The sequence below is a fragment of the Thrips palmi genome, unplaced genomic scaffold (assembly GCF_012932325.1).
Source record: "Thrips palmi isolate BJ-2018 unplaced genomic scaffold, TpBJ-2018v1 HiC_scaffold_2, whole genome shotgun sequence".
Taxonomy (NCBI): Eukaryota; Metazoa; Arthropoda; class Insecta; order Thysanoptera; family Thripidae; genus Thrips; species Thrips palmi.
This window is the reverse complement of record NW_023144629.1, coordinates 3,595,948-3,621,474: the sequence shown is the minus strand read 5'-3', so window position 1 is coordinate 3,621,474 and position 25,527 is coordinate 3,595,948. Positions and strand designations below refer to the sequence as shown.

General features: G+C 61.3%; 1 protein-coding gene across 1 annotated transcript; it reads right to left on the bottom strand.

The window, feature by feature from the left end:
• Positions 1–1,237: 1,237 nt before the first annotated feature.
• LOC117647230 lies at positions 1,238–25,527 on the bottom strand. Its single transcript, XM_034388875.1, has 5 exons — positions 24,981–25,527; positions 5,794–5,839; positions 5,020–5,152; positions 3,521–3,636; positions 1,238–3,367 (listed from the first exon to the last, which is right to left on the bottom strand). Exons 1-5 carry the CDS (start codon positions 24,998–25,000, stop codon positions 2,630–2,632), a joined length of 1,053 nt encoding a protein of 350 aa, XP_034244766.1. The 5' UTR covers positions 25,001–25,527; the 3' UTR covers positions 1,238–2,629.

Genomic DNA, 25,527 nt, shown 5'->3' with positions numbered 1-25,527 from the left:
CGTTGAAATGGGCGATAGCCTTCTCGGCGGATGTTTCCGAAAAGTGACGTGGAACGTTGTTTGGTGTGGAGACCACGGAAAGCCACCCACCCACCCAAACACACACACACACACACACACACCTACACACACACACACACACACAGACACACACACCTGCGAGAGGCGCCTCGGCTCCTGTGCCCCCCGCCGATGCGGCCCTGCCGTTCCGTCGGCCGAGCCTGGCCGAGCCCAGTGCCCAGTGCCCATTGGTGGGCAGACTGGGCAGGCAAGGCGGGCCGCATCGCCGCATCGGCACCGCAGGCAGGCACACTGGGACAGCGCGCTGTGAGAATGCCCCGGCCGCCCCGCCGCCCCACTCCACTGTTGGTGTTGGTTTAGGGCGTCCGGCGCGAACACGAACGCACCTTGAACAGCCCATGAAGCCTTCACTCATTCGGGTGAATGATGACGGTACTCATGGGGCTGCAGCGCCCTGGAGGTGAAGCGAGCGAAGCGCGTTGCCGTGGACGTACTCTCCGTCCGCCCGCCGGGACTACATCCTCGCTATGCGCCTCGACGGCCGCCACGCTGCAGCCGGAGCGCGCCAAATCGCTCGCCTCGTCGGTGAGCCACGCCGTGCGTGTGTGTGTGCGTCGGAAGGGCTCCGAGTTTCTTACACGATTCGGGAGGAAAGGCTCGATACTGATGATGTAGTTGATATTCATTAATGGGGCGGCATGAGGCCCTGTAGCCCTGCAGAGCCCTGCAGTGCCGACCGGACCCGTGCCGTCGGTAGGCAGCGAGGCAGTGTAGGTAAAGGCCGAAGGTGTTTTATGGGCCATGGGCCATGGCCTGGGCCTGCATGGCCTGGGCCGGCCACCAGGTAAGGAACCAGTCGCCCATCCATCCTACTTCATTTCGTCCTCGTTTCCCAAATTTTCTCCTGCCTGGTTCTTTTAATCTGCTCCGCGCCTATCTCATGCGGCTGTTGTCTCATAGGGGGATTTGATCCTCTTTTTGTCTGGTCAGGTGTCTCGCGAAGCAGGTGGGCACAATGCTCTAATATGCGTCTGCAGGTGGAACCGCTTAGCCGCGACAGCGTCAAAGGAGTTTTCTTGGTTTGGCACCACCCTCTCATAGGTGGTTATTATATTGTTATCTCATCGCACCTCGTGGTGGTATTCAAACATGCTCGTGAGAAAGCTTTGAGCTGTGTTAAAGTAAGTGGGTCGGGTCAAGGAAGAGAACACCAGTGTAGATTTTGGGTCGCAAATTTATTTATTGTAGAACATTACATTCACATTTAATAACGTAGATAATTTTTTTGAGAGTTTTGGCGACAACATAAAGTCAATTTTCCGGGAAAATTTTCAAATATTGCTTGGCTGTGGGATGACGACCCGAAAAATTACTTGCATGGCTTCTAGCTATACAATCCTACAACTAGTAGAACAGGCAAATAAAATAGCTAGAGTGAAATAGTTTATAGCGTTTGATACAAACATAATAAATAAATATATTAGTGATCATTTCATTTGATGAGCTTTGGCAGTGAACTGGCTATACACACAACAACTTGCAAACTTATAAATATTCCGGAGTAACTTAAACGGGGGAAACATATAAGCTTATTTAAAACATCGCCAGATTTAAAAAAAAATTTAAGAACAACACAGAAGTACAGTACGCACAATAACTGAAACAAAACGAACAAAAGGTAAGTTATTCCTAGTTTGTGTACACACAGTTAAAAGTTGTTTCCCCCCATGCACATAAAACTAATACTCGTTCAAGAGTGGAGATGCGCCGGAAAGGATTGCAAGCAAGACGAAGGGAAAACTTAGTTCCCGCGTCCTTTCGAGCCCTTTCTGAGCGGCGACAGTTGACTTTCTGCGTTAAATGTATAATTATACCTTAGAGACGTAATGGAATGCGTCTTTTACGAACTTATGGAATGAGATTTCATCGGGTGGGAACAGGATAATACTGCTGCTTGGATAATACTTGTACTATAATCCTGGCACAATACGAAGCGCCACTAGTGGCTCACATTAGAAACAATGAGGACTAGCATAATACAAACCTTAAACCGTAAACGTCGCCAACAGTCGTTGCCCTGTTTGCATTTTGCTCCAAACAAATTGCAAACAAGACACAAATTACAAACGGGCTGCTCGCCGATTATTACTTTGTTTTGGCACGGTAAAGATTTGAGATATTGTAATTTTAAAACTCGTGGAAATGTTATTCCCCACGCTATCATGAACAAAAATACAAACAGTTTCACTGGAATAATCTTGTCATAACTTGACTAAATAATATTTACATTTGGCACCGTAAAAAATGCCGTCGTTAGCACATTCTCCGACGAGTCGCTTTCGCGGGCTTTTCAACTATTTCTACGTTTTGTTAAGTGTTAGAAGGGTCTTTTATACTTTCATAATGTTAGATGTTTTTCAGGACCAAAAGAGTCCCTGCGGACATTAATAGAAATTCCAGAACTCCGTTGGTTAACCAATTTTCCGTCGACATAACTGAGTTAATTAGCTAAAATGGAACTAAGCGTAACACACATGAAGCTTGCGCCTAAACATCTGAGTGGGGTGGGGCGGGTTGGGGCGGCTGGTCGGGCCGGCTGGTCGGCCGGCTAGTCCCAGGGCAGCTGGTTGACGTCGTGGGGCGCGTCGCGGGCCGGCTCGCGGGGGTGGGGCTTCTTCCGGTGTCTGACGCGCACCACGGGCCGCACCAGGGGCACCAGGGGCCGCGGCGTTCTCGCGGGCATCGTCAGATGGTGGTGGTGCCGCGTCCGGTGCGGCTGCTGCTGCTGCAACTGCTGCTGTAGCTGCTGCTGCTGCTGCTTGCGGTGGTGCCGCCGCTGCAGCTGCCGCTCGCTGGGCTGCGGCTGCCACTCGGGCTGGTGCTGCTGGCCGCGGTGGCGCTGCTGGTGCTGCTGCTGGTGCTGCTGGTGGTGCGGCGGCCGCCGGGCGGGGTCGTCGGCGTGGTGCGGCGAGAGGTGGTGGTCCGCCGGGCCGGCCGGGCTGGCCGGGCTGCGGTTGTGGCCGCCCTGGCGGGTGTTGTGCGCCGGGATGGCGTCGGCCAGGGTTGCGTTCTCGCCGCGCTTCTTCAGGAAGAAGAAGTAGTCCACCTGGCTGCGCGGCACGCGGCGCCGCTGGCACGAGAAACCGCCCGCCGCGTCCGGCACCAGGTGCTCGCCGTCGCCGTGCTCGCCGTCGCGCGTCATGTCGCAGCACCGCGGCGGGCCCAGCGGGTTGTACTGGTCGTGGCCGTGGAAGCCCAGCAGCCGCGGCCGCGGGTGCGACGTCAGGTAGAAGAAGTAGTTGCCGTCCACGCACTCCCGGAACAGGCAGCCCGGCCGTCGCTTTTTCTGCAAAGGAGGAACACGCCTTTTTAATGTCGTAGAACGAGCAAAAACTTAAGAAACAAAAAATTGTACTAAGATGATAGAATAAAAAGTTTGCAATTGCACGGAGTGAAAAATAGTTTTATAAATTGATAACGAAAAAAAGTGGTCTCTTACCATTTGGGCTTTGAGCTTGCCGGTCTTGTCTATACAGAGGTGGCGCGGCGGGGTGACATCTGCGAACACCAGTTCGACCACGCCGATCTCGTTGGTCGACCGAATCGTCAGATTGGCTGCAACAAAACAGAGGACTGCAATTAGCGAAAGACGGAGAGCAGAAAGCGCGCGAAACGCCGCGGTGACGTTTACTGCCTAATTACGACACGGCCTTCCCCGGGTAATCAAGTCACTCCGGGGATTTTGGCGGGAAATTTAGAGCCGCCTTCGGAACGGGCGCGGGCGGAATTTCCCATGAAAGCGGCCGCTTGTTTTTTGGCGGGAAAAAAAATGGCGGCCATTAAAAGAGCGGGAGTGTGTTCGAGCAGCCTGTTCCAGTGTGGCGGGCCTGGCGGGCCTGGCGGGGGGAGGGCCTGGAGGTGTGCATTGTGAAACGTCACTAGAAGTCAAGTCCGACACGCCTTTTTAATGCGTCCGTCACCCGGCGCCCGTCAATCAAAGGGCCGTCCGAGAAACAAGGGCTGCCAACACAACAATGTTGCCAACATTAAAACGCGACAAAATCAACGGACCGGCGTCTCGGCAAATCGTCGCAACGCCAAATCGTCTCCCCACTTGGTGATCTCTGCCCGTCCACGTGAGGCTCGGCGGCGGTCACTTTCGGCCTTAAGTCATCGCGGGCGGCGGCGTCGGCCACACACCGGCGGGCCGGCCGGGCAGGGCGTTTTCCAGAAACGATCCCGAAAACCAATAAAACAAAAAGAGCGCGCAAACGGCCGCTGCGCCGCACCGGCAGCGCCCCCGTATACAGCCTAACCCAATTTTTAAACCTTGTCGGAACGAACGAGCGGCGGGACTGCCGGGACCACCGGTGCGGCAGGGGCGGGCCTGGGCCTCCAGGTCGTCAGGCCGTCCACACAAACCACCGGCCGGAACGACGCGGCCACTGGACCGTCCTCCTGGCGGCGAGGCGGCGACGAAACGGTTCCATCTTATTTCGTGCTTTTCGGCTGTCGCGTCGTCCGGGACGGTCCGGGACCGACAGTAAAGACAGTAAAAGCTTGTCTATTAGACGCGGGGCGCTGCGCTCTGGCTCGCCCTGGCCGCGCCGGCCCGGACTGGCCGCTGCTATCTCCGAGCGACGCGGGGCGAAGCGCAAACAACTTTGAAACTGCGCGCGCCACTCGATCCTGAAGTGGCGTAAATCTCTTTCGGGGCGGATGGCGCGGGCTGGCGCGGGCTGGCTCCGTCCGCCCGGCGTCCTGGCCCAGGTCCTCCAGGCCCTGCCATTGGCCGCGCGGATGCCCAATGGCCAGATAGGGCCTCGATGCGCCTTGTGCCTTATCCCTGTGCTAATGGAGGCCATTGCCCAACCAGCCCGCTGGCCCGCTCCGCGCCACTCCGCGCTCCGGGTTGTGTTTACTACGAGGCCTTTGCCCCTGCTCCAGAGGGCCTGCGGCCTCCAGTGGAGCCTCCAGCGCTCCCCGCAAGATACTCACTGAACTTGGACAGCGTGACGTTCCTCGCGGACACGAAGTGGCCCTTCCTCGACGCCTCCATAAAGCCTTTGGTCTTCTCGTTGAACAGTCGCACCTTCTCCTCCATGGGCACCGCCGCACCGCAGATGACAACCTGGAAGCAGGAAGGGGGCGGGCGTCAAGGGCTGGCTCTGTCTCTCTCGCACTCATGGGGCGTCCCGTGTGGGTGCGAGAGGGACAGAGCGACGAGAACGACTCTCGGAAACAGTCTGCGAACCGCCACCTATCGCTTCGATCGCGCTCCATCGCACACGTACACACACACTCACGCACGCACGCACGCACACGACGCCGAAACATCCGCGTGCGAGCGTGCCGCTCCGATCGCGGGGTATCGCTAACGACCAAAGGATTTGTCTTCATTTGCGAAGCGGTGCCGGGCACGCGAGGCTGAGGCGGCAAGGAGGCCGTCGGCACCGAGACCTCTCTCTCTTCCTCGTCGGTCTGTCCCTCTCGCACCGCTCCGGGCGTGCGGGACGGCCCGTGAGAGCGAGAGAGACAGCGCGGCGACGACACTGCGGAATCAGCCTGCGACCCGCGCGGTAGGCCGTCCCGTTGAACACGCGCGCGCAGCGGGTTGCCTACGCGACGCGCCCGCGACGCATTGCCATTACCATTAAGGGCTAGGCCACACACGCCCACACTGGTGGCGCCCTCCCTCGCCCCCGCGGCGACTTGCGCAACTACAGGCCTCCGAGGCGCCAATGACTCGAATGACTCTCGAGGATGACTCACCATCAGCAGGCACAGGAGCTTCACGTAGACGGCTAGCTGTGGTGACCTGAAACAACAAGAGGGGGCCGGTGAGAACAGCGACAACAACAACATCAACAACAACAACAAGAGAGAGCCGGCAGACCGGCAGCATACATGCATCTGGGGAGGGCGTTGCGACGACGCCGTAAAATACGAAATGGTGTTTGTAGTGGTCACTAGACTGGACGGCCGACGCGCGAGCCGAGCCGAGCCGGGCCGAGCCGAGCCTTGGAGCGTGACGCATGCGCGCACACGGGCAGGGCGTAGGAACGCACACTGCACACACATTGCAACCTGCTGCAACCCCGTTTGCAGAAAGTGTCGCCAGGGAACTGGCATCGTTTTCCAACTACCCGTTCCTTTGTTTTTTTATCGCGGGTATCTCGCTGACAGTGTCAAGTCGGCAGCACGCGCCTATCCCTATCCAGTGGCGCCGCCACATGTTTCTTTTTTACGGTGGAGGAAAATCGGCGGCCATATACTCTTCTCCCGCGGCTCTACGAGGCTCAAGCTGTCGGCGCGTCAGACGCGGCCAGGCAGGCAGGCAGGCAGGCAGGCGCCGCGGGGGGCCGTGCGATACATCACCGGCAGGCGCCGATTTGACAAGACGCGCGTCGGGCCGCTCCACTGGGAGTGCGACGGAGAGAGACAGAGTGTCATTATCGCGCGGCTTGGCGCGCGGCTCCTGTGATCTCAGGACGACAACAAGGACTCCGCGGCCCGCTTTTTGACAGTGGCGGTCCAGCAGACCGTCGCTCTGTCTCTCTCGCACTCATGGGGCGTTCCGTGTAGGTGCGAGAGAGACAGAGCGACGAAGACGACTCTGCAGACCGGGAGACGCTGGGAGTCTGGGGCCAATTAATGGGGATGCGAAGGGAAGGGCCCGTTCGTTATGCAAAGGAAACTCTAGCCTGATGGGCCGCGGCCGGCCGAGGCTGCAGGCTGGGCGTGACGAGGACGCAGAGGACGCAGTGGACGCAGTGGAGGCACTTAGGCCGCAGACCGCCCGGCTTTTGGCTTTTGTCCCCGCCTCTGTGTCTGGAGCCTGACGCCGCTGTCGCCGTCGGCCAGGCCGGGGGCAGGCCGGGGGCAGGCCGGGGGCAGGCCGGGGGCAGGCCGGGGGCGGGCCGGGGGCAGGCCGGGGGCAGAGCGGGGCCGGGCCTAAGCGCGCAGGGATTAAGGCCAGTGTCATCGTAATCTCGAATGCGCCACTGCCGGGCAGGCCGCCTTCATTAATACGCGCACGGAGTGATTGACAAGCGCGGAATGGCGCGCCGCCGCGCCCGCCCCGCCCGCCCCGCCCCGCCCCGCCCCGCCCCGCCCCGCCCCGCCCCGCCCCGCCGCGCTAATGCAGGAAAGTCCCCGGCCAAATACTTGGCGCCCGACAATGCCTCAGCAATGACGGTCGGCGCAGCGGCACAACACACCGCGGGGTCGGCGGACTCGGCGACGCGTGGGCGCCCCCCCCCCCTCTCTCTCTCTCTCTCTCGCACCCCTACGGGCCGACGGCACGCCCCGCGAGTGCGAGAGAGAGAGAGCGACAGACAGTTGGGGATGACAGCCCAAGAAGCCTCTTCTCTGAAGTGAAGCAATTTCGGAATCGAGTGCCCCACGGTGGCGTGGACGTCCAGCGTGTCCAGTCAACAACGCCTCGCTCTGCTCGCTCTGCTCCTGGGAGTCCTAGCAGCAGCAGCTGATCTGTCGGGCTGATACGCCGGACGGCTATCAGACGCACCGGCGGCACCAGACGGCGGGTATACTGTACACGGTACGGCCCGGCACGGCGGGAAAAACAAACACAACCCACTCGCCTTGGCTCGGCGCGTATTGCCGCCTCGCCGCCCATTCGCTTCATTAAAATGACCTGCACTACTTTCGTTTATTTATTGCGTACGCGCGCAGACGGGCGGGCGGGCGGACGGACAGGCAGACGGACACACGCGCGCGGCAAGGGCACTGACCAGTCGGCCGGCCGGGCAAATGAAAAGTTTCACCTAGTTCCGGCCGCCCCGCCCGGCCCGGCCCGACCGCCCCAAAGGCTGTCGGGCAGCGAAGCGTCCTGATTGAAAAGCTTTATCTAAAGAACGACGGAACGAAGGCCCTGCGATGCCGCTGCACCCGGGCTGCGCCGTGGCGTCGTTAGCGGCCCACAAGTGCATCAAGATGGCCCTCGATCGACTCGATTAAATCCGATTAACTCGACTAGTCTCGATGTGCACGCCCCGAAACGAATCTCGAACGAATCTCGAACGAATCTCGAACCGGGGCGGCGAGATCTCCGGGGACGCGGAGTACAGTAGTAAGCGCTGTCACTCGCCAGGTGCGTGTGGCTGGCGAGTTTGAGGTTAGCGAGATCTCGATTCGATTCGAGACATCGCGGCGCTAATTGTGGCAAGTGACTAGCCGCTGCTTCGCCCTTGGCAGTCCACCCACTCGCCACCACACCACCAGGAAGGCTGGCCAGGACAGGCCAAGCCAAGCCAAGCCGTGTGATGCGTCGCCGTGACGTCAAGACACCTGGCCTTGGCTCCAGCTGACGGTCCGGCAGCACGCCCCGCCCTTCGGCCCCGCCCCGCCCCGCCCCGCCCCGCCCCCGCCGCTGCAACAGGTTGGCGTGTGTGCCCCCTGACCCGACCCCCTCGAATCGGACCGTGAGGCGCTCCGCGGCAGGCAGCACTGTAAGTGCAAGTTCGTCGGACACGTTTCGCACTCGACAGTTGGCAGCCCTGACGTGCCGGAACCGCTGGAGAATCTCGTCCATGTGGTCCTGTTGGGCCCTGCGTCCAGGCCGCGTACTGTTTCGACCGCCCCGTCAGCTACCCGCGGTGGCCGCGGGGGGAACTTCCTGTAAGGACAAACAGCCCGCAAACAGGAGACTGATTGCGGGTCGCGTCTCTCTCTCGCACTCGCGGAGGGCGCGGCGCTGCGGGTGCGAGAGAGACGGCGCGACAAAACACTCTAGCGGCTGATAGCGGTGGCGGGGCGGCGGGGCCGGGGCGGCGATAGCGCGCGAGGAATCGCGGAATTTGAACGGCGGCGCCGCGTCGCTTTGGGAAAACAAGCGGCGTGGCGACACGGCGTCCAGAAGAGTGACACGCTGGATTAGCACGTCGATAACCACACTATAAATTACTCCCCGTTTCGAGCGGCCCGGCGTGGCCCGGTGCAGCGCGCACCCCGCGCCCAGCTTAGTGCACTCTCAGCGCACGCGTGCTTTTGACAGTTTTACTCGCACGGATGGGGAGATAGCGGAGGAATTTGGCGCGGTGTCGCGTCGAGTGCGGCGGTGCGGCGAGTCATCGTGTTAGAGTGTAGTGGGTGAAGGACCGCGACGACGACCGCCCGGTGGCGCGAGAGGACGCAGGTCGAGTGTCACGCGCGTGGCCACGTCGCCGTCCCTCTCGCACGCTTCCGCGACGCGCCGTGAGTGCGAGAGAGAGAGAGAGAGAGAGAGAGAGAGAGAGAGAGAGAGAGAGAGAGAGAGAGAGAGCTGCCCGCCGTGCTTGCCGTGCCCCAGGAGGGCGTTGCCAGGCTTATCATGTTCGTGCCTCGCAGGTGCTGACCGCGGCCCACCGGGTGGCCACCGCGTCGGCGAATCAGGACTATTCTGTTTTGAGAGCTCCCTACTTGAACGGGACTCGAATGGTGGTGCCGATGGGCCGCCCCTCTGGCCCTCTGGCGCGAAACATACGTCGATCGTTGTCCCGACAGCCCAGTAAGCCCGCCGAACCAAATCTAAAGTGGCGTTGCTACTGGCACTGCAGATAGGCAAGCCGAACCCGACGCGCAATTCACTTCGCACGGCCACCGAAAGTGCACACACACGCACCGCGTGTCGTCATTTAGGGTGTGGGCGCGGCACGCGGTTTGTTTGGGTTCTCGCCTCGCCGCGCAACCGCACTGGCTGGCCGGGGCAGCCAGGGTCGCCTCGCCGGCAGGTTTGCAGTGGATCCAGGCCACTTGATCCACCCTCGATAGCCGTCGATAGCCGCCTGGGAGGCAGGCAGAAAGCAACACCTTGCCCCTGTGAGGTGCGCGAAGAGGCGCTACTCTCCCCCCCCCCCCCGAGGCAGCCCCTGGATCCGCCACTGGTGGAGGGAGAAACTTTGACAGCCGAGCCGGGAGCTCTCGCCAGCCGGCGCGCCGCGCGACGTGTTTGAACGGCTCCTTGGCGCCGCCGTGGCCGTCTCGGCCGGCGTCTCGGCCGGCGGCACGCGGCACGCCCAGCGCCGCGCAAACCCGCCGCCAGCCGCCAGCCCGGCCGGCTACACAGCGACACGCCTAGCAGACGACAAGCAGACGACACGCCCTACAACACGGGGAGGAGGGTCGGCGACGGGGCCGCGCCGCGCCGCCGCCATCGACGGCGGTAAATTTAAGGCGGTGATTCACAGCGAGGGGATTTCGATTTGGGCGTCCGATCGAGGACTCGAACCTCGAACTCGAACGCCGGCCGCGTCGCCGACGTCACCGATCACGTAAGCGCCTGGTGGACGGCAAGGCGAATGTGACGAGCTTGGCCGCCTGCAGCAAGGCCGCCGCGCCGCCGGACTGCGGGAAAAAGGCTTGAAAACCGCCTCCAAATTTCATCCGTCCGATTCCTGGAAGGAGTGCTTGACGGTGCCGCGACCGTTCTCCGAGGACCGCGCCGACCGCGCCGCCTCCCGACCAGCTTTCTTGAAACCGTCGCCTCGTCTCCGATAGGCTGACACTCGGGGAGACACGTTCTGCTCTCAGATAAACTGGACAGGGCGAGTTCCGACTCTCGGGGTTCCTTCGGGTTCCTTCACCACGCCGACGACGTCGCGGCCAGGGCAGCCAGGGCGGTCCGACAGCCAGCCGCCGCGCCGTGTGTCCAGGGGCCGGCTGCACCTCAAGAGCCTCGAAAACACACTCCCAGTGACGTACGCACACACACAGACACACACGCACACAGGCAGCGTGGGATTGATTCCATCTCTCGCGACAACAAGTCGGGTATTACGTGGAGGAAGCTCTTGAAACACTCGACTTGCTGCAGCGCCCCGCCGCCGCCTCGCCCGGCACGCCCGGCACGGCGGCGTCGCCCTAGGTGAGTGCCCCTTTGGGTGCCGCCGCCCCGCCCCGCCCCGCCCCGCCCCGCCCAAGGCGCGCTTGACCTGAAAGGCCAGCACCGCCACAGATAGCATGGGCGCGGCGAAGTCACGTCGGTTCGAACGCCGCACGACAACTTTTAATATTCCATAACCACCTGGAACACGCGCGCACGCACACACGCACGCATACAAACACACACACACGGGCTCACGGCCGATGCTGACGCACTCGGTAGTCCTGCGTGGGAGTTTAGTATCGAACACAGTGAATCAGGCACACAGGCAGACATACAGGCACACAGACAGACAGACAGACAGACAGACAGACAGACAGACAGACAGACAGACAGAAAGGCACACAGACAGACATGCAGCCCACGCACGCGGCCGCACGTGTCAAGCCAAGGAGCCACGCGGCGCCACCGTGTCGCGGTTGGTCTGACGGTGAGTCCGAGGGAGCAGGACCCCTCCGGTCGCTCCGTCTCTCTCGCACTCTTCGTCTGGGCAGCCCTTTCCTGTCGCGTCCGCCCGGCCGGCCTCTCGCCAGTGTGTCGCCGCGGTGCGCGCGCACCTCAAGAGGAAGACAAGTACTCGACCGCAGCGGTGCGGTCCACGCCGTGCTGCAGGTGTCGTCGCCTAGGGGGGCTGCCCTCCGTGCCGCTAGCGTGCCGCCGGCCGTCGCAGCGGTGCGCGCTCGGTCCCTGCACGACGCCCGCTTATCGGCGGTCAATGGAACGCACGCCCCCCCCTCTCTCTCTCTCTCTCTCTCTCTCTCTCTCTCTCTCTCTCTCTCTCTCTCTCTCTCTTCCGATGCGGTTACGTTCGATTGGCTTTTGTTTTGCGAGCCGCCAAAGGTTAAGGCCGCTGGCACGGCCGGCCGGGCCCCTGCGGCCGGGGTCAAGTGGTGGACGCGGACGCCGCCAGCAGACCCATTCCGAGAGTCGTTTTCGTCGCTCCGTCTCTCCCGCACTCGTGGGGCGTCCCGTGTGGGTGCGAGGGAGGCAGGGCGACGAGAGCGACTCTCGGAATGGGTCTGCAGGTTCAGCTTCGCGCTTCACACCGCCCAGTGCGCCGCTCTGGCAGCGTTTTGGAAGCCGTGGTGGTCGTCGTGGTGGTCGTCGTGGTGGTCGTCGTGGTGGTCGTCGTGGAGGTGGCGGTGACGCGCGAGGCGTGGTGCTGGCGGCGCGGTTCGCGGGGCTCGCGGCCGGTGAGGTGGCCGCCAGGCATTTCCGAGATTGCCATTTGGTCCGCGCGTTCGCGGTGGCGTTCGCGGGGGCGGGGCTGACTGCCGCGCCGTGCCGCGCCAAGCCTTCGCCCTCCATATGGCCACTGCGGCGCCAACAACGCGCTCGCCTCCAAATCACCACCAAAAGAAAAGACCCGGACTTATCACCGCCCCCCCCCCAAAAAAAAGAGAGAGAGAGAGAAAATAAAACCGATGTGGAAATGAACCGGATAGTGGCGCCCCCACTGATAGGCACCGCCACACGTGTGTGCCGGATCGGCTGTCTCTCTCGCACTCGCGGGGCGTCCCCACCAGCACCGAGGCAGGCAGCAACTGCAGCAACGCGAAGGACGGCGAGATAGCGCAGGGAGTCCGCCGCGAGGACCACAACGATCGGCCGCCACACCAAAATACGGATGACGGGACGGAGTGCGACAAGAGCGGCGGCGGCGACGTGAGTTTTAAAAGGAGGCGTGACGAAGCGCCAGTGTCGTCGCCCCGTTTCACTCGAAGAGGATTTCCACAGTGGAGTGTCAGCATTACTAGCGGATATTGTTTTCAAAGCCCCACACTGCGCGGTCACCTTTCGCAGCGCCGCCCCCCGGTCTGTGTGTGTGTGCGTGTGTGTGAGAGAGAGTGTGTGAGTGTGTGCGTGTGTGTGAGTGTGAGTGTGTGCGTGTCAGGAAGTTTGGCGACGCCGGTATCGGGCGGGAAGCAAGCGAATCTGATGCGGGGCGGCCGGGGGCGGCCGGGGGCGGCGACGGTGGAGGCGGCGGGGCGGCGGCCCCGCGCTCCGCGCTCCGCGCTCCGTCGGTCGGTCGGTGGCTCGGCTCACTTTGGCTACCGTGTTGCCAGCGGCACCAACACACCGACACAGCGGACGCGGCCGCCGACGCGGTGCGCGCGGGGGGTTGTTTGCGCAGGCTGGAGACTGCACGCACACGCGCGCGCGCGCACACACACACACACACACACACACACACACACACACACACACACACACACACACACACACACACACACACACACACACACACACAGAGGACGGAAGTGGTGCCGATTCCCCGCCAACGAGTTACAACACGACTCTCCGACAAAGGCCTTGCCGAGAAACAGAACGTCGCCTCGACTTATTTCATCCCCCGTTTACTTTATTTTTCGACTCGCCGGCTGGTTCCGGGAACGAGACGGAGACGGCGCCGGTGAATATCGAAACGGCGGAGTCACGCTAAATTCTGTTTTGCTTCCGATGGCTGCGCGTCCGTGACTCTGTGACGGTCTGTGAGGGTGGTGTGGTGGCGGGTGGCGGCTTCCTGGCACTGCCTGGCCTGCCTGGCAGTGTAGGTGGAGGTGAGTTCACCGCACTCGGCCACACACACACACACACACTCGCGCGCGCCACAAACTTGGGGTGGCTGTCGGCCCTGCTCGGCCCTCATGCAACTTCGGGCCGTGTCGCTGCCGTTTATAACTTGGTGCGTCGCGCTGCCGAACTGGGTCACTACCCCCCCTCCCTCGTCATCACTTCAGGAAAGCTGAATCGCCCAGTGGAGGGTACGCCCTTCCGCGCGGATGCTGCGAGCTTCCTTAAAATCTCACTTGATTTTCTTTCTATTTCGGCATGCCTTTGCAACGATTCTTCCAAACGCCGCACGCGAAAGCGAATCCGCAGAATACTTCCTGTGGCGCGTCCCCCCCCCCCCCCCCCGGCGCGATCTGGTGCCGCATTCAAACGTGAAATCTCCATCGCCTCCCCCAGCCCGCCCCAGCCCGCCCCAGCCCGCCCCAGCCCGCCCCGCCCCGCGGAGAGCTCCGATTATGGATGTGTTTGTTTGTGCGACTCCGTCCAGTGACGGTCCAGGGTGGACAACTTTTGTGGCGCCGGTAGCGCGGCGGGGTGGGGCGGGGCGCCGCGAGGTGCTCCAACTTCGGTCGTTGTTGGCGTCTGTGCCGCGCTGCTGTTGCTCGGACCGGTGCGAACCGCCCCCGCGCGCCGCCCCCACCCCCGAGCCCCCCCCCCTCCCACGCGAACGGGGGCGGGGAAAAATCGGAGCAATTGGGGGAAGGTGATGCAATACTGGGGGCGCGCGATCGCTTCTCTCCGCACGTCCATCCCTCTGCGCCTTACCAGTGTGGGAGAAGCCAACATTTTATCGCCCTAGCGATGCGAGCATTTTGCGCACCAATAAATATACATGAACCGCGGAACCACGGTGGACTAACCGTTTCGGACCTCACCGTAGGCTGACTGTCCCTGTCTCTCTCCCTGTCTCCCTGTCTTTCACACACGGTAAGACCTGGTTTTCCTATGTATTTAGCATAGGAGAAACCAGGACGGAAGATCCAGGACCGTGCAAATGCTGTGGACAGAATTCTAGCGAGATAGAAAAGGGTAAAAGCGACACGAGCAGAGCATCTTCTACATAATGACATCGATTCAACGATTCAACACGCGCAGGCCGAGCTTGCAGGGCCTCCCAGTGCAGGACCGCCAAAGAGGGGGTGGGGTGGGGGCGAAACTAGTTTAGAGGAGACGAGATTTATCATCGCCAACAACAACAAGAAAACATCCCCAGCGACAACAAGATGGTAGTAGGAAGGACATCAATGGGCGGCCCGACGGTGTGTGGGCGGCGGGGCCCGGGGGTGCTTTACGGTGTGGGGGCGGGGGGCGCTACTCCGGGACGGAGGGGAGGGGGGCGGGGGGAAGCGCCGCGGCGGCGTCCTCGGTGCATCATACGACAGCCGCCCCCGCCGCCCCCGTCTTGGCCGAGCAGACCGATTCCGAGAGCTCTGTCTCTCTCGCACTCGCGGGGCGTCCCCTGAACGTGCGAGAGAGACAGAGCGTGAGTCTGCTGCCGCCGGCGGCGGCGGCAGCGTTTCACGGGTAGGCACACACCAAACGGCAAGTCCGCGGCGGCGGGGTGGGGGGAGGGTATGACGCAATCCCGCACTATGGCCAAGGGCGCGGAACATCATTGCGACACTTAAAAAAGGAAAAAAATAAGGAAAATAAGAAAAATTGGAGAGGGAAAGACGAAACCGGGCAGGGCCGAGGAAAAATCGTGACGCGCAAAGTCCGGCCTTGTTGTTGAGAAAATGAAATAGACCGCGTCGATCTGGTGGAGAGAGAGAGAGAGAGAGAGAGAGAGAGAGATGGTGAGTGAGGGGTTTTGGTGGCCGCGGTCCAAGACCGAGTGACGTCATACTACATGCAGTGGATCGGCCCGCCCCCGCCAAGCTCCTCGCCCGAGGGATGAATGAGTCCCGGAGGACCGGAGGGGCCCGCCTAGACTCGCCCAGCCTCGCGGTTCCTTGACCAAGGCCATCGCGCGGGCCGGCCGGGGGAGGGGACGCGGGGGCACACAGGCGCCAGGGCCCCAACAGGGGTAGCTAGCCAGCGCCTCGCCAGCGCCGCCCACGCACCACGGCGGGCGTGACGTCAGCGTGGCGGCGAGAACACACATTTGTCCGAGTTGCTTCCCCTCCATTATGGTGAATGGGGGGAATGGAGCCCCGGACCGGCGCCGACTTGCCCGGGCTCCAGACAGACTCTGGGGCGTCCAGACCGTCCCGTCCAGGCGGGGCAGACAGTGCAGGCGCAGGCAGTGTAGACTCCAGCGGACCGGTCTGAGCCGGCGGGGCGAAAGGCTGAAAAGCTGTAAGGCGGCGTGGGTGGACCAGTGTACCAGTGTGCACCCATTTGGGGGTTTCGGGGCCCCCGCCGCCCCCCCCGCCCTGCCCCGCCGCGTCGTGGTTGACCCGGACGGTCGACTAGGCCGAGTAGGCCACGCACACACACACACACACACCACGCGTTCAATGACACAATGGTTCAATGTCGCGGATAATACAGCCCCGGAGACCCCGCCGGTCGCGAACAAACGCGCACACACACACACACACACTCGCTCAAATGAAGCCGAGGCCGCACGCACGCAAACACACGCACCACACACACACTCACTCATCCACAAAACAATGCATAATGTTAGCGCGGGCCCCCCATTAGGTACATTATAACATCGCGTCCGTGACCTGCCGCTTCGCCTTGCAGAAGAAAATCGAGATCGCGTTTGTGTGTGTGCGTGTGTGTCATTAGGATTTTAATTTTCGCGTTAATTACATTGGCGGGCACGTTTCGCTCTTTGGCAACACACGGGACGATAAAATCCATCGCGGCCGCCGACCGGATTATACAGTGTGCTATGCAGAAACGGCATTATTAAAATGTCCACTGTTTTTTCTTTCCTCTTCTTCTTCTCCTTCTTCTTGTTCCTCTCTCTCTCTCTCTTTTGACCCCTTCTGACCCAGACGACGGCGGCCTGCCTAAACCCCAATTATGCCATCGAGGCGACAACCAGACGCAGTGATCGTGTGTGTGTGTGTATGTCTGCGAGTGTGTGAGTGTGTGTGTGCGCGAGAGAGAGTAAGGAATGTGCGCGAGAGTAGGCGTCGGGGCTGTGCTGGCTGGCTGGCTGGCTGGCTGGCTGGCTGGCTGGCTGGCTGGCTGGCTGGCTGGCCGGCCGGCGGGCTGCTCGAGACGCCTGGGTAGGCAGCCGGTACGCACGCGCGCTCGGCGGGTCGGCGTGCCTCCCCGGCGCTCCGCTCCAGCGGCCGTCGTCTCGTCGCCCTGTCTCTCTCGCACTCGCGGTCCGGTCCGCAGGGGTGCGCGGGAGACAGAGCGATTCCCACAGTGCGCACCGAGCACCGGGTCTTCGAAATGCGTTTTATTTCGCAGTGTGGGGGAAGGGGGTTGCGACCCCTTCCCCCAGACTCTCCGAGATTTGCCGACTCTGGCTCTCCCTCTCCCTCTGTCTCTCTCCCCCACCCCTTCCCACTGAGCGACTTTTAATGGTGCAATTGAGACGGCGAAAGAACACGAGAGTACGAGCAGAGCCGTTGTTCTGGCGTTGTGGCGGCCGGGTGCGCTGCGAGCAAGCGGCGGGCAGCGGGCAGCCTCAAGCAGCTCCAAGCGGCCGTGAAGGCGGAGTGGCGCGCCGAGTCCAGGACTCCAGCGTCTGGCTAGGGCGTCTCGGTGCACCGTTTTGGCGGTTTTGTCCGTCGCCAGCTGACTGCCTACACAGCCTTCAAGTGGCAGGTGCCACCGGCAGGTCGCTCTGTCTCTCTCGCACCCCTCGCGAGCCTACGGCACGCCCCACGAGTGCGAGCGGGACAGCGCGACAAGTGCAGTCGGCCAAATGGCGCTCCGCTCCGCCCTCGCCGAGGCCCTCGCCACCCTCAATGCATCGGGCGGCGCTCCAAGGCAGCGGCCAAGTGGCTGGCAGCACACTGGAAAATGGTTTTCGCGCTGCCTTCTCCGGCGGGGCCGCGGGGCTCCGGCGGCCCGGCGCATTTCCTGTGCGTCGTCCTCCCCGTCGTCGTCATGGCGACGGCGGGCGACGCCCGCCGCGCCTACGGCCTAGACGACGTGCTTGAGGGTGGCGGGGCCGCGGCTGGGGGGAGGCCATTGCGCGCCCGCTCGCACACCATCCGGTGCCGCCGGAGCGCTTCCTGTTCGACACAAAGCCCGCCGTCTGGACGGCCCGGAGTCTGGACCGCAGAGTGTCTGGCTGGCGCAGCGCGCAGCGAGCGACATGGCCGTTGGCCTTGCCGTTGGCAGCCCTCTTCGCCCTCTTTCGCGACATCGGGGGAATGGCCTCCGGAATTAGAATATGCTCAGCTCTCCAATTTATTGAGAGAGAGAGAGAGAGAGAGAGAGAGAGAGAGAGAGAGAGAGAGAGAGAGAGAGAGAGAGAGAGAGAGAGAGAGAGAGAGGCGGCCGCAGACGGCATGAGCGCCGCGACCGCCCCGACGACGACGGCGGCGGCGGTGGCGCGACGGGGGGTCCCTCCGGCGGCCCGTCCCACAGAAGCAAAAGACCGTCTACAAGTTGAGTGACAAGCCGAGCCGGGCGTGCGGTACGCGGCGGTGCGGCGGTACGGGCACCACCGAGTACCTCATGTCGGCTATCAGGTTACAGCACACGGACCCTTGTACCCGTTTACCCTCCGCGCGCGCGCGTGTGTATGTGTGCGGGCATGCCAGTGCGTGTGTGTGTGTGTGTGTGTGTGTGTGTGTGTGTGTGTGTGTGTGTGTGTGTGTGTGAGCGCGCGCTTCAGGCGGGGCCAGTAAGCAGGCACATGAGCAGCACAAAGTCGTGCACCCGGCTCCTTTAGATTATTAAAAACAAGAGAGCTTTATTTTTCCCATGACAAGTCGTGCCACAACAAAGCGGCAAAGCAGCAGCAGCGGCGCGCGGTTTGAGACGATTTGGAACGTTGGCCCAGCATGTCCTCCCTAATCAGCTTAAAGTTCATCGTGTAAGTAAACAAACAAGGACAGATCAGGCGGCTGATTTTGTTTGAAGCAAGGGGGACGCGGCCAAAATAATAATGCGACTTATTAGGTGGGCTTACCGGTCTGTCTGTCTGTCTGTCTGTCTGTCTGTCTGTCTGTCTGTCCGTCCGTTCGTCTGTCCGCCCAGCCTGGCGATACTATGATGCCGCAGGGAATAAACACCGCCCTTATCAAAGGCGGCAGCCGAACCAAAAGGCGAAAAAAAAAACCACGAAAACGACAACAAGAACAAAAACAAATGTCGGACGAAGCGAAAAGGTCATGTGCTTCTGGTACTATCGCGGAAACGAACGTGGAAAGAGGTTCGGGGCGTGCAGGCCGCCACAGGCTGGCACTTGCTCGAGCGGAAAGCCGAGGGGCACGACCGCGAGGTCAACTGCACCCAAATCTCAAAACGGCCAAAGTTCAAGGAAAATCGAACAAAATTTCCCCAAGCTGAAAAAAACATAACAGCCTAAAACAAAAGTCACAGACTTTCTGAAAAATTACATATAGTATAAAAAAACCTTAAAATTTTTCAAAAAAAAAAATCTTTGAATTTTTTTTGGAACTACGTACAGTGGGACTCTGCTGCACCAGCAGGTCCGGCTGGAGGCGGCGCCAATGAATTACAACAAATAATGGGGAGTAAAACGAGTAAAACGCAGAGGCAGCCATGACGCGCGGAGCGCGCCGGGGAATGAATTTATTCCGTAATGGACGCCTTTTTTTTTCCAATCCTCGTTCGGCCGTGGCGTGCCGTGCCGTGGCGTGCGTGGCACGCTGTGCGGCGCCGCCACGCCACGCCGAGCCGTTTGACAGATGAGCTATTAGCTGGACGTGCTTACGAAATTCACTCGCCGCCCTCACCGAGACACACCGAGGCACACCGAGGCCTCATCGCCTGCACGCCGCATTGACGCGCCGCTCCGTCTCTCTCGCACCCCTGCGGCCCTGCCAGTGGCCCTGCCAGTGGCCCTGCGGCCCGGCGGCGAGGTCCCGCCCCCCACCGAGTGCGAGAGAGACGGCACGCGACATGATATTGTTTTCCTTTTGAATTAAAAGCGGAGCCAGCTCTATAATTAACGCGGGTATTAATATTCCGGTTGGAAAACCGTGACCAATAGCGGGACGGGGCCGCGGCGGGGCGCGTGGGCCAGCCGGCCGGGCCGGACAGCCTCCACGGCGTTCACGGAGTGCACGGACTGGAGCGGACTCGAAAGCGCTCAGCGCGCACCAAGCCGAGCCGTCGCAAGCCGCTGGACCCGCCGGACACCTGGCCTCTGACGAAGGTAAACACTGTGGAGGTGTCAAGAGCGGACGAGGAAGATATAAGAGCCTTGCAATTTTACGAACCGCACGCAAAAACCCCGTGGTCCCGTCGCAGCCCGGCACAGCACGGCGCAGCGGGGAGCCTCGGAGGGTCCCGCCCCGCCCCGCCCCGCCCCGCCCCGCCCCGCCCCGCCCCCGCATGCAGATCCAGAGCCGCCCGTATCTCGGCACCAAAGTGGCCGTCGCATCTCGTCCTCACGCACACACACACACACACGCACACGTGTGACCTCTGCCCGGCCGTCGTGATGTTTTCATCTCGGTCCGATGACACACGACGTGCTGCAGCTCCTTTGCATCTTTTCGGAGCCGTGGCGGGGCGGGGCGGGGCGGGGCGGAGGTTGCCGCCTGCCTCGCTTATCGCGGCCGGCAAATATAAAACCGGGAGCCAGAACACGACGACCGCCGCACTAATCGTTTTCCGCAACCTCGCCGGGGAGTGCCCCTGCCCCGTGAGTGCGAGAGAGAGAGAGAGAGAGAGAGAGAGAGAGAGAGAGAGAGAGAGAGAGAGAGAGAGAGAGAGAGAGAGAGAGAGAGAGAGAGAGAGAGCACGCTTCGGAACGCAGCCTGCAGCGCGACGGCGCGACGACGGCGCGACCCGGCGCGGCGGCCGGACTGCAGGTGGTGTGCATGCACTGCAGTGCTGCGGCCTGGCTATGCTCGCTCTGCTCCTGGCACGGCACCGCCTGGCACCTCCCGGCCTCGCCCTTGGCGACACGGCGACACGGCGACACGTCCACTCCACGACGCGTCTGCGTCCACCGCGGCACGCTGGGTGTCCGCTTACTGCAATCATGCACCGCAGTGTGCCCGGCACTCACACACTCACACACACACACACACACACACGCAAGCACGCGCATGCGCAGTCTCGCACACACCTTATCGCGCCTGGGTGTCCCTTACTGGTTCAACAGTGCAGCCGGCGCGCCCCCCTACACTGCAGTCTGGCGTGGCTGCCTGCCTGCCTGGCCGGCTGCACGCGAATACCTTTTGCTCACTTTTCCTTTCTTGCGTCTCCCTGGACGCTATCTGGACCTCCCTCCCGGTCTGGATGTCGGTCTGGATGTCGGCCAACGAGTCCGATCGCCGAATATATCGCGCTGCTGCGAGGCTCAAGCGAGATGACGTCCCTGGCTGCAAGCCGCGCCGAGCGAGCTTCCGGTGAGCTTCGCGCCTTCCGGGTAGCAGCGGTGCAACTTCAGCAAGGCCTCGCTCGTCAATTGTTGCATTCGCATTTAGCACATTGACGCTCCCTTCCAAGTCCAATTCACCACGCAGCAATCCCCATGCAATCGATGAAAAATTGAAGTTGCTGCGAATCAATTCTCGAATTGCAATTTCGACTAATCGACTTTGACGTGCACCAATTCATTGGCGCGTCCCTTCGTCCCATCCGTCCATTCAACGCGATGACGAAATAAGAGGAAGACACGATAAAGCCCAAGAGGCAAAACAAAGTCAAACACAGTGTAGGCAAACAGGTAAACACTTTGCCCACTGCGGTGCACCGGGCGATCGAAAAATTCCTAGACGCCGGCACGGCCGCGCGCGTAGAAAGCGGGCGTGTGTGGTCTTTGCTTAGCTTTCTACAAAAACCAAACCTTCTTCAGTTTCATTCTTTTTGGTTGTTTTTGTTGTTTTTTCGGTTCCCTCCGAAAAAAGGACGGGCGACTCGCCAGTTTCCGACACGTTTCCCAACAGTGTAGCGGTGGCCGAGCCAAAACACGGCAAAGGGGCAGGGATGCGATCCTTAATGAGAGGGCGGTGGCGCGGCATTAAAAAACGGCAAGGCGGTGCACTGGCGGCGCTCCAGACAAAACATGCGTTTTCGGCCTAAATCATTTTCTTTTAATCCATAAAATAAAAGCTAAATGGTTGTTTCAGGCGGGGAAGGGGACTCTCGGGAGGTAGTTCGGGAAACGAATCCGCTGCTGATTCGTGCAGAAGAGTCCAAAATTCTGACACAAACTAAAGAGGAAATTTCAAGAACTGTAACGGTGTCGCTTAAAAGCTTGCGCTTTACGCCCCTGGCCGTCTATAATCGAAGGAACCTAACCTGACCGTGGCGCGAGGCGCGGGCCGGCACACCTGCTACTTAGCACGTAGCCGCCGCTCATCACCACACTTTTCGAACGGGCCCAAAAAGCGACCGTGTCCGACCGACGCGGGGATTTCTCTTTCTCGCCCTGCCGGCCGGCCGGTCCGAAAATCCGAAACAAATGAAGACATTATTTGGGGCGCGTGATAACGAATCTCGATACACACGGCGGACACGGGCACTGGCCCACGCCTGACACTTGATTGACATGCAGAGCGATAGCCTGGACAGCCCCTCACAGGGCCTTGCCGGGGCCCTGCCCGGCCCTGCCCGGCCCTGCCAGGGCACCGCGCTATAGGGCCTCACTCCCAACAGGACTCTGTCTCTCTCGCACTGTACTGGACGCCCCATGAGTGCGAGAAGGTTGCTGCAGCGATGGGCGTGGACCGCGCAAAGCCCCGTGAATCCCAGCGGCAGCGGCCGGGCGAGCGCCAAAACAAGCCCCATTTGACGCCGAGCCGCGCGGGCCGCGCTGTCCGCCCAGCGGCCGGCCCATTTGACGCGTGCAAACCGAAACGACGAACGCGGCGGCGCGCGCACAGACACAAGCTTTAACACCTGCACACTGCACGGAAAGAAAGAGTCGGAAGTCAGTCCGTGATTGACGGCTGAATAAACACGGAGCGAGAGAGAGAACTCGGAAACTCTTTTGTCGTTTCCGGAACAAAAGGATGGCCGCAAACAGGAAGGTGCACTGTGCCCTCGCGGCCTAGCGGCGCCGCGAGCTCTTCGAGGGGTCTTTGCGCTGTGCTCGCGGGCTCTGTCTCTCTCGCACTCGCGGGGCGTCCAGAAGGGCCAGAGGGGTGCGAGAGGGGCAGAGCGACGCAAGGGTGGCCGAGCGTCATGAGGGGAGAGGAGCCTCAAACAGCGGCATTACAGCCATAAAGGCAGGATAAATTAGGATAATTACAAAGAGGAACCGCCGGCGAAAACCATAACAAAAACACTGAGGGGGAAAAGTGTTGAAAAGTGGGAGGAAATTGGAAAAGGCTCCCCTCTCTGAGATCCACGGAAGAAAAGGCGTCGGTGAAGTTGGCAGTCGGACCGTCGGACTGGCAAGGCGATCGACCTACGACGCCCCGCCTCAAACGCCATGCAGGCCATGCACCACAGCGCCGGCTACTCCGTCTCTCTCGCGCCCTGACGGCACGCCGGCACGCCCCGAGAGTGCGAGAGAGACAGACGGCCGAGGCGTCCGAGCCACCTCGTTTGATTTATCGCCCGAAATATCGAGAGTGAAAAGAGAGGAGACATACCCTCCCTTTTGGCACCCCTTCCCCGCCTCTCTCTCTCTCTCTCTCTCCCTCGCTCTCGGGGGCTAAAAAAGGAAGGCGGTGCGGCCAAGCTGCGTTTGGCGAACCTGGCCGGGCCTGGCCGGGCCTGGCCGGGTCGCCTGATCGCCGAACCCTCCTCTCCGCGCCGATGCGCTCGACGACGGCCGGCCCTTAGCTGCAGGAGGTCCAGCAGCCTCATCTCTCACTGAGACTGTGTGCGTGTGAACCAGCGTGTGCCGACGTGCGGCCCGCTAGTAGCTTTATTGAGTCTGCTGCACGTCGTCGCTCTCACAGTCACCGCCTTGCTTCTCGTACGTACAGTCACGCAAATCGCGCGCATCCATCTTTTTCGCCCATTTTTCTTTTCTTCCTTTCGGTATATTTGTGGCTGGAGGCACTCCATCGAGCCCAGCGCACACACAGTCCGTGTTTGCGTTGGCTGCAAGGGGTTGGGCTTGGCCTGCCTTGGCTTTGCTGTAATGCGTCGCCGCGGTCCGTCAGGCGGTCCGTCAGGCGGTCCGTCAGGACTCGCCTTGCCTCGCGGCGCGGGGACCACACCGCGCTCTCGCCAAACAGTCTTCTTTCTACCCTGCTTGAAAACCATCCCATTCCCCAGTGTGCCACGGCCATCACCGCGGCACGGACTGCTAGCACTGCTCGCCCTGCCTGCCGCGGGTCGACGACCCCGAAATTATCATCAGACGACGAGAAAGCAGCGCGCGTGGGGGTCGAAAAACGCCGGGTAAGTGGGGCGATTCGAACCACCGACCTCCCGCATCGCAGTCTATTACCGATTCCGCTCGGCTACGCGAGAATGCGCGCGGCGGCGCGAGGAGACGCGGACACGTTCGACGTGTGCGGATGGCGGTGCTTCTCGGCCGGTCGCCAGGCAGGGCACCAGGCCGGGCAGGTCGTCGTCAAGGGGTTCGAGACCTCGTCCGAGACCTCGTCGCCGGCCGGAATCCGTACAGCACCGCAACGCCGTCACACCGCGCGCAGGCATTTATCGCAAATGAGTGATAATCGCGCCAAGGCCGTACAGTCCAGTTCAAGAGTTTGGGTCGGTGGGTGTCAACCCGTCGCAGGCAGCATTTTTTCTCGCGGTCCAGGAAGGCTGGCCGGGGCGGGCTGGCCGGGGGGCGAGCCCGCTGAGAGTCAACTTCCTCGAATACAGGTGCAGTACGGTGTGCTGCCGGACTGTGCCGGACCCCCTGGGACTCCAAATGCGACGGATCTACGCTTCTGTCTGTCCCCGTCCGTCGAGCCCGGCCGGCACCACTGCACCGCAAGGCAAGCAAGGCACGATGCACGGCGAGGCAGCAAACGGAGCAAGCGGAGGCGGAGCACAGCGTGAGCCACACTGCAGGGGGTGCGTTGCAGTGCGATGTGCGATCGAGATCCATGACTTGATTTCCAGTTTCACCGGCCGAGGCCGGGCAGGCGGGGCAGCGCCGGGATGGAAGGAAAATCGGCCACGCAGGCCGAGGCGGCGACAGCCTCACCCAGGACGAGTGGGAAACCACTTTAGACTCTTATATTCAAAGAAAATTTTTCAAAAATGGCTTTTATTTTTACAAACAAAATTTTGAAAAATGTTTTAAAACTTGACCATTTGGTTCAAAAATTTGGTTCAAAATTTGAGAAAAAGCCGTGAATTTTTTAATATTTTTTTTCACGGGTATTTTTTTGCAGTATTTTTTTTTTTTTTTGCAAACTGCATAGATTATTTATTTCCAAGGTGTTTCCTCCTCTTCCTGGAAGTCGGTCGCTCGGCGCCAAGTGAGGGAGGCTGCTCCCGGACACAGTTTTTCGACACTTACGTTGGCGCAGTGGTGTGCATCCAGCAGTTCAGAGGTACGGGCCGCGAAGGCAGCCACGGAGTCCGTCGCGTACCGGGTCCAGCAAGAGGGCGAGGGTGGCGCAGGGCATGCCGGCCGGGGCGCGGGGGGCGGGCGCCGCGGTGGGCGCGGAGGGCGCGGTGGGGGCCTCGGCGCGAACCCTCCGGCTGGGGGGCATTTCACGCGCCGCACGCGCACCAAGACACACACACACCTTCACACACGTTCACAGTTGTTGTATCACACTGCACTAATCCTGGGCTGCTGGGCGCGAGGTGCGCGCACACTGTTCGCCGGGGTGGCTCCACCGGGGTGGCTCGGCGCGGTCGGTGGCCCTAACCGGCCCCTGCCAGCCAGTCTCGGACTTGCCAACATGGACTCGGCAAACTCGGGCAGTGTCGCGGCGCGCGGGTCGAGGCGCGGCGCGCGGCGGGCTCGTGTCGCGGAGTCGCGGCAGTCGCGGCGTAGGGTGGCGAGCTCGGTGGCGAGGCGCGGAGCAGGACTCGGCTCTGGCTCGCTCTGGCTCGGC